Source organism: Corapipo altera, unplaced genomic scaffold (genome assembly GCF_003945725.1).
Source record: "Corapipo altera isolate COAL_440 unplaced genomic scaffold, ASM394572v1 44b, whole genome shotgun sequence".
In the NCBI taxonomy this organism is placed as follows: Eukaryota; Metazoa; Chordata; class Aves; order Passeriformes; family Pipridae; genus Corapipo; species Corapipo altera.
This window is the reverse complement of record NW_020884932.1, coordinates 1,677,443-1,691,881: the sequence shown is the minus strand read 5'-3', so window position 1 is coordinate 1,691,881 and position 14,439 is coordinate 1,677,443. Positions and strand designations below refer to the sequence as shown.

Here is a 14,439-nt window from a genome sequence, read left to right as displayed (position 1 = left end):
CTGCTTGGCTCAGTCTTCAGGGTGAGGCTGCAGCCAGTTCTGTCCTTGAGCCCACAGCCTGAAGGGTGCCCAGCTATAGCTGTGGTAGTCAGTCAGGGTGGTACACATACACAGTACCTGGAGCTGCAGGCATTCCACAAAGTTTCTTACCTCATATTGATTCATTATACTTAAAAACAAGATTATAATGTCTTTTGGGAAAACAGTAATTCTTGTTTACGTTTTCATCCACCTTACTTTCCTCTTGCTGCCTGCCAAGAATGTTTCCTAGGAAGCTGGGAGTGTTACTAAGTCAGCGGCTGAAATGCACTTCAAATACAAAATCACCTGCGCTGTATGTGGTTCAGGAGTTGTGCTCCAGGCTGTCAAAACCTGCACAATGTGTTTTCCCAATGAAGAATGTCCAGAGACCATATTTAGCCATGTTCCAATTAGGATCTCTGAACACCCTCATTTCCTACACCTTCAAAGAACAGCTACACAAGAACAACACCTTTATCTCATTAACAAGGCTCTTAATTCCCTTTATTTTAAAATTTTATGTACATATGAATGATCTGTATAATGTACACTCAATATAGAAAGTTTTTATATACTGGATAATGTATAGAACATTTCACAATTACACTAATTTCTTACATAACATGTCAACTTTAAGGTTTTTTTGCTGAAGCTTTGTCAATTTGGTCAAGCCAGTTATACATACGAATGTCTAATGCTGTTTGATCTGAGGAAGAAGATAATAATGTTAATGATTAAGGACATGAGTGAACTGGTGCAGAGACAAAACCCTTTGCAGGTCATGTTCAATGGGAGTGATCACATCGGACTGAGAAAAGAAGGGATGCCCATTTAGTGGGGGTCGGTGAGGTCAAAGTTATTTTAGCCCAATTCCTCTAGACTGTAGCTCAACTCCAGTCATGCTAATTCATAAAATATAAAAACTAGGAAAGTTTGATTCACAGTCTTGTAAACAAATATAAAGGAACAAAATGTGCTTATGTACAGCAAGAAAAAATTCTTGTGTACCCATTTCAGCTGATCCACAGAGTGCTTTCTTGTGTTACAGTGTGGTAGTTAGAATCACTGACTTTTTCCTAGAAAAAAAAAGTCATAGAAAAAAAGGAATAACACTGTCATAAACACCCAGAAAGGCAGTAAGTTCACTTCAATGTACTGGAGGAAAGTGCAGTTCCTCATCACTGGCCAGTCTGCCTTTGTCTCTTTCACAAGGATTTCCAGTCCTTAACTGACGTCTCCCACGTCGTTGTCTACTGGGGGTGGTACGTTGGGCATTACAGATGACGTTGTCCCTGCAGTAAGGTAACCAGCAACTCCAGGGCCTTTCGGGAAGGAAACAAATACTGGTGATTAGTTTTCATTCTACAGGCTGATTGAACAGCTTTATTCCCTCTGGTAACACATCATCTAAGTCAACCAGACACCTTACACAAGAACATTTAGGAGTTTTTGTTAAGATTCTTTGAAATCTAGGAACACTAGGAACTAAAGCTTATTAGTCCACTAAGTGGAGTAGCTTGTGGAGGCCATTCTTGGACTTGCTCAGTGTTTTTTGTTCTGATGTGCCAAATAAGTTACAGAAGAACCCCAACCACCAGCATTACCCATCTCACCTTCTGCCACGGAAGCAGCAGTAAAGAGGGGGTGGCTTTCCTTTGCTAAGGAAAGGCCCTGCCATGGAAGTGAAGTAAGTTCAGGCATGCGTTCCACTACTGGGCTCCTCATGTACGCTTTCAGGGTTGTAAAGGTTTTTTCCAGCTGCATATTCCAAGGAAGCTCAATGGGCTGCCCCATGAAGGAGCAGAACAGCCTAAAGCTTGTCTAGGCAGCATTTTGTGCCTTCCATTAGGAAAAGGTAACAGCATTCTTAGAATACACAAACTATGTACTGGAGATGCAGAGCTCCTTAAGATTAGTAAATCTCCATTTTGATTACTACGGGGCAGTTAGTTTTGCACTGCAGGCAAAGCCCCTCTCCCTAAAAGCTTGGAATTAAAAATTTAGTCACATAGAAACTTTCAACAAATGCAATAAAAACTCACATTGCAGCAAGAGGTGTTTCAACAGTAACTAATGACTGTAGAATACTCCCCATCCACAGCATGTTCCTGCACCGATACAGTGATCAACTTGGTATTAGACCTCCAGCCTACACTGCCAACATTCAACACGGTGAATTCTGCTGGTCCTGTACTCTCCCCACTTAAATCATCCTCACTGAGTTCTCACAAATTTACTATCCCTTCCTGTCCCACCCTCCTCCTCACCCCAGAGCCAATACATCAGAGCGTGGTTTGTCTCCTTGTGAACAGTCCTACACTACTACTGTGAGGAAGAGAGCAAAGCAAGCAGTGCCTTTGGTATTTAAAAGCGCTCTGCCTTCAGGAGGGGACCTCTCTTTGCCACCTCACCGGTGGCACCTGCCAAAAGCCACACCCACTGTTACTAGTGCAAAAATTCCCCGTAGTTATCTTGTGCCTCAAACTTTTCCACTACGGAGGATTCCTAACATAGTTCAGAAGTTCAGTTCCTGTGTAGTACCAGCAAGTACCAGCCACTGCAGTTATCAGTGTTGTGCTCCTGTGTGCTCAAAGAAGGCAAGTTTATCAGTGTTTGGCACTTTGGGACCACACATTTGTCACAGCTCTATGACATGCATCTGTTGCTTGGAATGCAGCAAGTGCAGTGTGCGTTCTATGAGATGGTATCTACCTGCTTTAGAGAGCTACACAGAAGTTAGCAAGCTGCCTGACAGAGCAGATCTAAAGCCCACTTCTCAGGTGAAGGGGACTGCTGCCAGTTAGAAGGGAAGGAGAAGAGACACCTGAGGGAAGAGAAACAAGCAAGGGAAGTTTCAAGGGAAGTGCAAATAGCAAAGCAATTTGAAGCAAGACATAAGGTAGAATACAAGATAAGAGAGGTTAAAAATAAAGCTTTTAGTTTGATTTCCATCTACACTTTGCATTTGTACAGCATCTTCATTCTACACTGGCAAGCACTTAAACATTAGGCAATTTAAAAGCAGCACAGGCCTTAAGGCAATTGGAAAGCTATACTGTCCCCAGTCTCAAGCCTGACCACATCTGGTATAGTGGCAATTCTTGGCCAGTAATCACCCAGCATTTTCTTCATATTTCTATATTTATGGTACTTATGAAATACCAAGGAAATTCAGTACCAACTGAATCAGGCGTTCAGGTATTCTTTGTCAAAGTGGCATTAAATGGTACAATAAACAGAAAACTCCTGTTCAGAGCTAAAGCACAGTCTTTCCTGTGTGAAAAAATGCATCAAGTGTTGTAATATACCTACTTTCAAACTCTAAGCATCTGCTTCTAGACCATGTAATTCTGGACCTGAAAGGCTCTTGCTTCATTTTCTTAAAATACATGTTAGTATCTTGCAAGAAAAACTTTGGTCATCTGATTTATACCTCACTAGTTCAGTTATCCTCAAAAGCTTTACCAAGACTCCTATAGTGGGTTAGGTGAGAAAGTTCCATGCGACACATGGATGTGTTCACACTGGCTTGTCACAAAGGGCCTTAAAACATCACCTGGGAGGCAAAGCTCTTAAAACCAAATGATTGTTCAGCTGATGGCTACTGAGGAGTCAGAAGTTTACATCATGTGTTGCTTTAGATAAAGTTTGCTACAATGTCATTACTTGCTATAGCTGAAAATATGTGATAGGAAGTTCTGGACTGTGATACTGTGTCTCTCTAAAGTGCTGCACAGGAGTGAAGGAAGAACCTGCTGTGATGTAACTGTTCTAGGATTGTGTCTGCACCATGCCATTAACAGCAACAAGGTTCTCAGCAGTTGCTATCCTTTGTGTGTGCGGCACACACAGCTAAAATGCTCTTCTACACTGCCAGTGGCACTGAGGCAGCACCCTTGGGGTGTCATTTTGATCTTGGTGGCACCAGCAGGGGACTCAGCCAGGGTGCACCACTGTTGCAGTCAAGTGTGTGCCACCAGCTCCACATACACAGGCACGAGGCCATCTTGCCAGTGCACTGAGTCTGCCTGGAATACAGCCTCAGACTCCAAGCTATTAACATTCCAACTTTTCCAATACTCCTACTACCTGCCTAACACTAAGCTGTGTAATTCACATGGCCAATTAATACAGGCAGTCTAACTGATTTTGAAGACAGTTTGTTCCTCCCTCCAACCTTGGAAAACCATGTGTTCTAGGACTGAAATAGACTGATCCTGAGAAAGCAAGAAAGCTACTGTCATATTCATTAGTTCCAATTACATCTCTGCTTTATCACCACAGAGTACTTTCAAGTCTTGCCAGTGTCCAGATTCCATTGCTCTGATATTTTAGAAGTAGGTACAGCAAAGACTACCCAGAGAAATACATTCTCAATCAACAAGAAGTTTGGCTTTTGATGAATTTTTTAAAAACTTACTGTATTTTTACAGCATTGAATGTTCAGACCATGGGATGGCACTAGATCCTGGGGATAAACAGTATCTCCAGAGTCCAGTCTGACAATTAAATAACTCAGCAATTATGACTCGGCATAAACAGGAAAGAGTTGCTAACCTGTGAGGTATCCTGCTGTTTGCGTATCAGAAATGAACAAGTCGTGTTTCTGATCCTTGAAGGCACTCCACACAGAAGAACGAGACAGAATTTCATTTACCTACAGTAATTGAAAAGATTAACACAGTGAGCAAGTGACATTTGTCATGTTCTAGGTGAATAAACTCATTTTCTAAAACCAAACCATTCCAAAGGGATTACCAAAGAGCATGGCAGTAGTTCAGGTTGTGATACGGAATTCACACACATTTCCAAGGAGACTTGCTTTTCCATGTTAACTGTGCAGCTGAACACATAATGCTCAAAAAAAGTCATTTAGTAGCTTGACTTTGTCTCTCATTCCCCAGTTAAGTGACAATGAAAAGCAACCATGCAAGCAGCCACTTGCCACGCACCTACAGCTGAGGCAGAATAGGACTTCTCCTGTACTGAAGCAAGATAGGGACAACTTGGAAGAAGGACCTATCCCCAGTTTCCCTCTGTTTCAGAAAGCTTTCAACACAAGGGTAAGTGAAAGGCACCAAGGACTTGCACAGTTACTGGGACCAATTTTACCAGTTTGAATATACACCCATAAAGCTGCTGCAGTTGTCTGTTTATTCAGGAAACAAAAAAGCAATTTACATTTATAACAAGTTCTGAAGAGCTGTCAGTAGAAGCCAGCTAGCTTATCGAACATTTCTGTAGTTGGAATTTGTCTTGTTAGCGCTCTTCACAAGCACTGAACCAATGACTTCTAATAAATAGATGATGTAATGATTTTGTAGTTACAGGACATGAACATTTTAGGTGGAATGATGCACATGACAGGCAGAAAATTAAACAAGGGATGTTCAGAGTTTGATCTTCAAGTGTCAAAGCCCAGATGAAGACTTATCAGTACCTACCTGTTCCCCATACTGCAGGCTGCGAGACATGGATTTCAGAGCTTTAACAATCTGAGCTTTTGTTGCAGATGGACTTTCCAGGTTCTCAAGACCAACACCTTCAAGCAGCTTTAGAAGATAAGGGACCAAATCTGCTTTCAAAGCCTGCAAACATACCCAAATGAGTTGTCTTAACATGGACTAGGAAGTTCCACATAGATGTTTACATTACTAGCATTAGTATGAATGAGAAGTGCCAACAGCTATCACTAATATGCTAAAGCCAAGGCTCATCCATTTTTCCTGAGCTGTATGAATACATGAGTATGTATTGAATATGAATACAAGAGAAAGCAAAGATCCTGTCCAACAATTCTGCTCTGTCCAGGTGTAAACACAGTTGAGTTAGCTGGCATTCCTACACTACACTTTCTCAGCAGACACCAGCCGACACTACCCTACACATTAAGCTTCAATACTCAGGTAACATCCTTGAATAGGTCTGCATTTTAGATAAAGAACTGACTTCTCGAACAAGAAAAGCATATTAGTTAAGTTCTAGGAGGCTTCCCAGATGCTATCTAAATTGAACAGTACCTCTGTTCTTCTGAACAGTTTAGATGTATCTAAATGTAAAAATACCACATTTTTACAGTCTCAGAAGGCACTACTTACTTGGGCTACTAAGTCAGTTTGTTCCTTCTGAAACATTCGATTCAGTGTTTCACAGGCTACGCCAACTATATCTGATCTCTTTTTCATTCCATTCATGAGAGGGCTGATGGTCTCTAGTGATGCCATTGCTCGAACACAAAGCTGTAGAGAGACAGAAACATCCAGAATACTTTCTTTTGTGCCAAGATTAATGGTTACTGCAGATATGGTCAGCCAAGACCATGAATTTCTCAGTCTTTAATCTATCAACTCCCCATTAATTAACTCTAAGTCCTTGCTCATCTGTTACACAATATTTATAGTTAGAATAATGCCTTTTCAACAATACAAATAATTCCAGGTTTGCTTTTTCTCCCCTCAAGCACTTAAATGATTCAGTACCTCATTGTCAGACAGTATGTGCATGACACGAATGGCACTTTTGGGAATGGCATTGTTCTTGTGATTCATAGCCTGGATTATCTTGTGAAGATGACCAAGTGGAGGAACTTGATCAGCTAGCTGAGGCTGGGCACTGAACAGGCACACAGTTGCTGTGGTAATGGTTTCTAAAGTTTCCCCCTGCAGAAAATCAAAAATCAACACAAAGGATAGCTCAGTAAATCCTTATGTATCATCATAATAACAACATTTCTCACTTGCTGTGCATTGTAGATTTTTCCCCTAATGCTTTTATGTCATTTAGCTCTCAAACTGTTAAAACAAGAAGTTAAGAACATGATTATCAGCTCCAGTCGTGGCAGACATTCATTAGTTCCATGAACACAGATCACATGGGAATTCCTAAGCAGTATTTCCAGAATCTAGAGAATCCAATGTCTGGCTGCAGCCTCTGCGTGCATACATGTGCTAACTTGCCTGGTGGAAGTATGACAGCATGGATGTTCAGGCTAAACACCTGAACATCTGCAGCCTGTGCAGCAGCACTCACCACACTTGGGTGTATTCCACATGCCCCTACAAACAGCTATCACATCTTTGCAATAAGGATGTCTGTTTTATTCAACATGCAAGTTAATTTCCGCCCTGCAAGCCTCACCAAAAATCTGTCTGAATGCTGTTCAAGTCAATGACGAGTTAATGATATGACTAAAAACTGAATTTTAAACATTGTTCTCATGCAAACTGTAACACATTTGCTCTACCCATTACACTAATTGTTAGGTGGCAGCCTTCTGTAGGTCATGTAAGTTACACTAGAGTGGGAAGTCAGTGTTGCAGAAGGACAACAGAAGTGTCAAGAGCTGAAAATTTTTAGACATTGTAGAACAAGTGCCATTTTCTTAAGTCAGCCAGTCATGAAATAATTAAAAGATACTTAATTTGTTAAGCCTCATCTCTAGTGCAAAATAAGCCGCTAAGACATAACTTAAGCTAATTCTGGGGCTTCAGGGACTTTAAAAGCACTGACTCATGTTCAAAAGTAGCCTCAATGTATCAACAATGTGCTTTTACAAAGAGTCAGAAAGCAGACGAAAAAACCCATTCATGTTGGGAAGAAAGTGTGAGAATCTAAGTTAGACACTAAAAGACTAGTAGATTAAAACTGTTAAACAAATTCAAAGAAATTGTAGAATCAGAAGAATCATCTTACATGGGGGTTATTCTTCTCCAGTAGTTCAGTAAACTTTTCCAACAGTGCAATGAGAAATTCTCTTGGTTTCCGTAAAACCCAGGCCGGCTGGGCAATAAAAATCCTTAGGAAGACTCCCCCCACTGAAAGTTCACCTTCTGCCTCACCATACACCACAGCAAAGTCTTCAGGCAGCTGTTGAATTGCAAAGTACAAGGAGTTATTGGCGAGGGTATTTGTGAGAGCAGCAACTGTTTCTCTACATGGTCATGGTCACTAACTAACTGTATTTTCCGAAACAGAGCTGGGCAAGACCAATAAACACTTCATTTTGAAGCAACATGAGGTAAGAAATGACATTAGAAGGAACAGTTCAGGCAGTACTACTACAGTGAACTTTTCTTTCAAAAAGTGTAACTGAACCTACAACTGCATCAGTGGTAAACCCTAGTTCAAGAGAAGTGCCAACAGCAAGGCTGATGATACAACAGCCCTTTCCTTCCTTTCTTGCCCACTTCAGGGGGAGGTTTCTCACCATCACCCTAGGGAAGTTTCCAGTTCTCACCTGGATCAAAATAGCTACCCTGCATGTGTTTAGAAATTGGTTTAATGTTGAACTAGAGCACTGTTGGGAGGCAGTCATGTCTGGCCTTTCACAGTTATTGGGAAATACTACAAACTGAAACACCTCACTTATTGACCTGATGCAAAGGACAGTATATTTTGAGACTTGGTGACTTAAAGTTATGAACATTTACCAAGAGCATTTAGCAACAGCTATGTAGTGACAAGACTTTTTCCAGCAAACCGGTATTCTTTGTTGCTGACTTTTGATGCGTTTTAGAATGACTTGAATGATCTGAAAATTCAGAGCACGTTGGCAGTGGTTTTGCCAGTAAGTGTCTAATTTCAAGGTACAGCTAGTAACGAAAACATCAAAACAGCTATGTTTTCAGTTACAAACAGTTACGTTCATAGCACAGCAGTAAATTCCTGTTGGTACTTAAACAGGAGAGCCTGTCACGCATCTATTATCAGCTGGCTTATAGTCTCCCTGGATGGACTCAAAGCAGAAACAGCATACTTTTACCTTCCAGTTGGTGTCAGGGTTGTCCCTCTGAAGTTTAAAGTGCCTTTAAAGAGAAAGTAAGTTTTAACAAGCAGTAAAAGAAGCAGTTGTCTTCCCTACTTGACACCTCAGTCTCCCTCCATCATTGTGAAGCCATCCCAGCTTCTAAACTCCATTTTCTTCCCATTGCAACCCCCTCCAATTCTTACAGCAGTGAGCAAATACCTGGATTATGCACAGACTGCACCTGCATCACTGAGTTACAGGTACAATACACAAACAGTGAACAAGTTTCTTTTCACTGAAGCCTGGCTTGCAACAATTCTACTTTTTACAGGCAGTTTTGTCTGACAGTTCTACAGCAACTCTGGTTTATTGCCACTAAGAATGTTTCAGTTAAGGATATACTGTGTCAGTAGGTCTTCACATACTCAAGCATCATTTCTCGAACTGTTGTTGATACTCTCTCCCTGGAGCTGTCATTCCAAATTAATTCTGGATTTTCATGAGTTCCCTCAAAGATATGAACAGCAGCTTCAGGGTTGTCTCTCATGGCATCCATGAAAACTCCAGGTAAAAATTTCATTAGTGTAATTCTAACCTAGAAAGGATAAACAGAATTGACATTTAGTATATCATAAGACAAACTAAATGACAGGACAAACTAACTGATAGAAACACAGCGAACTTCAGGAAGTCCAATTATCTGTAGTGCTATAATTGCCAACTGCTAGAACAGAACACTACAAAATAAAATAGTGCCATCATTTCAAATAGCAATAACCAATGACAGGTCTGAAATCTAGGTCTCTAATGCTGAAGTCAATACAAATAGAAACCAAACTGCTTATAGTAGTTACAGTAAATACAACAACGTCTAGAAGTCTGCTCACAGATTAAGGGTTAACTATTTGAAAAAGCCAGACTGCTCTTCACATGAACATTTTAGACAGAGAAGAGTGGTTTTTTGCTTGTCTTTAAAGAGAGTTCCAACATGAGCTGTTACTATCCTTACCTTTGGACCCACCAGCTTATCTGCAGTCATTTTGGCAAAGAGCTCTGCTGTCTGAGCTCGGACCTGCGGATGTGTGGAGTTGCAAAACATATCTAGTAAATAGATTAAAGCACCTGTAACAAAGAGTTAGAAAAACATTCAAATTTTTTTCTACTCACAAGTAGTAGGAAGAAAGAGTATCTATTTTACATCCAGTGCTGCAGAAACATTTGCTTTCAGTGTAGTACTGTACCTTTTGCCATTGCCTCTTTAATTATTTTTGTGCTAGATGTCAGAGCATACAAAGTTTCAAGGACGAGCTGCCGACCTGTCAAAATAGAAAGCATTAAAAACTTTGTGTCATATAGATTATGAACTAATAAAAGATGAACATAACTGATCTTAACAGAAAGCTGTATCAAAACAACAAAGCTTATGACAATTGCAAGCTTACTCTGGCTGAACCCAATTAGTTAAGGAATGTCAAAAATCAATCATATATTCTAGTACAGCATAGCTTCATAATTAGATGTTTACTACCTAAATTCCCTAAAATAATTAGTCAGTGGAACACTACACAATTCAAACCCAATCAGAATACCCGATGTTTCAGCTCACGCATTTAAGACAAGAAACCAGTTACACAGAACATTTTTTTAAATCATCCTCCCTGAAAGAGGATTAGGGTTTTAACCTAAAACTCAAGTGGTAAGCTCAATCAGCTGCATTATAATTAATTTCTGAGTTGGAAACCCTTTACCTTGCAAGACTTAAGAATCATATAATACATACTTGAAGGTAAGGAATGCAGGAGTGCCAGTAGGTTAGAGAGAACCATTGACTCAGCAATGTTGTTAACACATTCTTGGTTACTTGTTACTATGTTCACTACCTGTAAAAGATCAGAAACAACACTTGATTATATGCCAGCTTTTAAGACACTGTCCAGAAAATGCAGTGTGTGGTGAAGTCAGTCACTTCACCGGCAAAGAGAGTTGATATTTACAACATTTATTCCCTGCCACCAAATTGTCTCGTCTCCTCAGGGAAGAAGGGAGCAAAGACTCAGGCAAGAAGCTATCACATGTTTCTCCAAGGAGTAACTGACACCTTAAAACTCCAATCTTGATATTTTTTAGATGGTACTCTAACAGTTACACCATCAGGTTTGTTTATGGTTGTTGTGTAGAACATCTAGACAGGTTTAGTGGTTTAGGGTACTTTTGGTTTTGTTGTTGTTTTATTTGTTTTTTGTTGGTTGGTTGGTTTAGTTTTTTACCTCCAGAGCCAACTGCTGCACCAGGCCAGCTCCATGAACACGCAGAAGGGAGAATATCAATTTAAAGTGACCTATGCATTCACATTCAGAACCTGTAAGATACAAAGTAAGTTACTCTTCACGTTAGCCAAAGCACTCACTGAAGGCCATCCCAAGCCCACATTTCGCGCTACAGAGAGCTGTTAAAGACTACATGGCTTTATACAATCTGCCACAATAGCTGTAACAGCTCGTATAGGACAGCATCTGCTAAAGAGTCAGAAAATTTTAAACTCCTCTCTATTAATTTACCTTCCACAGTCTCAGATCAACGATATTCCAAAAGCAGAGGATACTTCCTCCCTCTGAAGTAAGTAACTGACCTAGTTCTTGTAAGAATGCAAGTAATAAATTGCATCATTTTATTTATCCTTGATCATCAGTACTTGTCTTCAAATTCACTTGCCCTTTCAGAATGTCCCAGCTCAGAGCAGGGTTGCTATATGCAGCAGTAACAGCTGCCTTCAGGGTTATAATTGTAAACACAGAATATCCAGTCTGAGAACAATTTAATCACCTGTTATTAGAAGCTACAATAGTAGCAGGATTTCCTTTTAGAACTAGCAAAGAGAGTGTCCTAATCATTTGTCTTAGGCTTTTCCAGTCTGTATGTTGGTATGTGCTCATAAACTTTTGCTGATATTAGCTGCCCACTCTCAAAAGCATCTTCTCCTCCTGCTTTAGCAAGGCCCCAACACAAATGACATTTAGGTGTTTACTAACATGCAGTACTCTGTTCAAAGAGGTTCTTTTTGATGCAAGGAAGTTTAAAAAAAAAATCAGTTAAAGATTCTTCGAAGGATTACAGAAAGTTTCATCCAGGAGGCTTAAGTGTTCCTGGCAACAGCAGGCTCGAATCAGAGTTAAAACCTAGTGATTCAGAGATGAAAATAGATAAGGCTTGAATTTCACACAGAACTTTAACACATCTACTGATTATGTTCTCCAGGTGACTTAAAAATAAACAAGCCTATATGGCTTATCAACAGTGTTAAAGTCTGTTAACCAGCAAAACAAGCTTCCTTCTCAGTGGAAGATAAAGACTACAGAGGTCCACAATTTTTAAGGTTGTCCACAAAAGGGTATATGAAGTAAGTTCCATTTTAAGCCTACCTGGGTTGTGTTTTATCACGTTTCTCAGAGCCTCCAGGGCCATTTCAACTCTCCGTAACCGATCTCCATGTTGATTGGACTCTACTTTCCCAGTCTGTGTTATTGCCATTAGCGTATGAAGGTACTGTGCTTGTGAGCCTACGTAATCCAAAAGGCTCGCAGCAAACGCTTTAGGAAGCTTTAAAGTAGAGATGAGAGCATTTTTAGTTCTGTGATGCAACAGTATTCCCAGTAGAAGAAAATGTATCCAAATAATCTGTCCTACAATTCACATGTTCCCTTTCTCTAGACAGGCAGACAAAAAACACTTCTCTTTAATGACTACGACATCTGGAAGACTTTAATCCTATTTCTATCTAAACATACCCTTAAGAGGCTGCCACTACTTCAACAGGTATATGTTTGCCCATAGATATAGATGGACTGCAAAGCCACTAGGCAGAATCACCACCACCTGGAACTACTGAAGCAACTCAAGTGTCTGCAGCACAAGCTTGTACAGAAAAGTCATTAAGACATCTGAAGCAGCACATCTTAGTGCAGACTAGTTCTTTTAATTTCTTCTGCTCCAGTAAAGGCATGTCTCATAACATACTGGTCTTGAAGAAAATTTCCATCAGATTTTGTATTTTCTCCATTCTGTACTGGCAGATAAACAGGAATTAGCAGCATTCCAAACACTAGTTTCAACAGGAAGGTTTTAGCTACATCTCACCTCTAGCTGGAAGGTAGGGACCTCATTGTAGACTCTAACAAAAATCTCTCCCACAATAAGTTCCTTTGCATGGTCACTGAAGACAAAGTCAGATCCATAGCTCTTGTCACAATCACCCTTTAAGCAGAGATAAGCAGCAAAAGCTCAGACACAAAATCATCTTGTAGAAAGTGTAAAGCTATAAACTGATAATGAAATAGGCAATACTTGAGCAGAAAACAATGCTTCAGCAAAAGTCAGAAGCTCAGATTGAAACGTAACAAGAAATAAACAAGCAAACTCTTAGGGTTTTTTGTTTTCTTTTAAAAACTACTGAATGAAGAAAGTGACTTAGGAGTAGTCAACAATGGAAATTTGTATTAACTATAACACTGCATCACATGGGGATGTACCAAAACACAAAACAGTTTAAAAAAAACAGCAGTGGGATTTAAAGTAAGAAGTATCTTACTCTCTTAATCATGCTTTCTTGTTGAGATTCCAAAAACTCAAGTAGTTCAGCTCTTGTCCCATTGTTCCAGATCAAGTAGGGGTTCTCTGTGTTACTGTTAAGCATCTTCAGAGTCTAAGAAGTAAGGAATTTACATGATGTAACATTTGCAACAGTTTTCGATCCTTATGCATAGTAATTGGTACGTTTCACGATGTTAGTTAATCCAATCTCATTAGTAATGAGACCAATTACAAAACCAAGTTGAAAGTGTGAAGTTTCCCATATTGGAAAAGCATACTAGAAAAACAGTATGTACAAGTTATTTGGTCCAGTACAATCTATATTACAGTTTTTTCTTTATTGTGCTTTGAGCCACATTTACTTCAGATTCTCCATCTATTTTTGGTAGTGAACAGCAACTATCTGCATTATCTCTTTATAGATGACTTCCTTGGTACCACTTTTAAAGAGATAAGTTTAGCCTTTACTCTCCATCATCTAAGCCTTCAACAATTAACTCAACTTCTTTGTTCCTATATTTGTTTTGCAAACACTATTCTATAGAGCACTGCTCCTGTCTATAGTGTTCAAGGTGAAAGCAGTTTCTTTTCCCTGCAGTTACTCCAACTGCAAAGAAAAATCACATTGCTGTTCTCAGTATCCAGTTGGTCTAAGAGAGTTCAGTGTTTTAGAAGGAACCAGGTACTCCTTTCATAAATCACTAGAGAAAGTTTTGGCCAACAGACACTTACCTCAGTAGGACTGACCACAGCGAGTTTTCTGGCAATATAGGGTGTCAACATTCCAGCCAAGCTTTTCCTGATTGTTGGGTTTTCAGGGGTAGCTTGTTCATCAGAAAGATACCCTCCAAGGCGACTCAAGGCCAGGAGACTGAGCTTAGCAAGGCTATTTGCTACCTCCTGAAAAAGACAGACAGTTAGAGAAAACCTAGAGCTTATTGAAGAATTATCAGAATAGCCAAAAGGGTTGTTCAACACTTCTGCACCAGAATGAACAGCACTGATATTCTCTTTTTCTTGGCTTAGTAAGTGCAGTAAGACATAAGCACTGATAAGCAGGAAAACCTGGGGAAGGAAGATGACTG

General features: G+C 40.0%; 1 protein-coding gene across 3 annotated transcripts in view; it reads right to left on the bottom strand.

The window, feature by feature from the left end:
• Positions 1 to 498: 498 nt before the first annotated feature.
• DNAJC13 (DnaJ heat shock protein family (Hsp40) member C13) overlaps positions 499 to 14,439 on the bottom strand; it is a 56,064-nt gene continuing 42,123 nt past the window's right edge. For all 3 annotated transcript variants that reach the window (XM_027659408.1, XM_027659409.1, XM_027659410.1), the window contains 16 exons: positions 14,087 to 14,254; positions 13,353 to 13,466; positions 12,902 to 13,018; positions 12,187 to 12,364; positions 11,035 to 11,126; positions 10,548 to 10,647; positions 10,009 to 10,083; positions 9,777 to 9,889; positions 9,193 to 9,362; positions 8,783 to 8,825; positions 7,714 to 7,887; positions 6,501 to 6,680; positions 6,120 to 6,260; positions 5,466 to 5,609; positions 4,579 to 4,678; positions 499 to 1,343 (listed from right to left, as the gene is read on the bottom strand). In XM_027659408.1, coding sequence (XP_027515209.1) covers positions 1,246 to 1,343; positions 4,579 to 4,678; positions 5,466 to 5,609; positions 6,120 to 6,260; positions 6,501 to 6,680; positions 7,714 to 7,887; positions 8,783 to 8,825; positions 9,193 to 9,362; positions 9,777 to 9,889; positions 10,009 to 10,083; positions 10,548 to 10,647; positions 11,035 to 11,126; positions 12,187 to 12,364; positions 12,902 to 13,018; positions 13,353 to 13,466; positions 14,087 to 14,254 — 2,007 coding nt within the window. In that variant the 3' untranslated portion in view covers positions 499 to 1,245. The remainder of the gene's footprint in view (positions 1,344 to 4,578; positions 4,679 to 5,465; positions 5,610 to 6,119; positions 6,261 to 6,500; positions 6,681 to 7,713; positions 7,888 to 8,782; positions 8,826 to 9,192; positions 9,363 to 9,776; positions 9,890 to 10,008; positions 10,084 to 10,547; positions 10,648 to 11,034; positions 11,127 to 12,186; positions 12,365 to 12,901; positions 13,019 to 13,352; positions 13,467 to 14,086; positions 14,255 to 14,439) is intronic.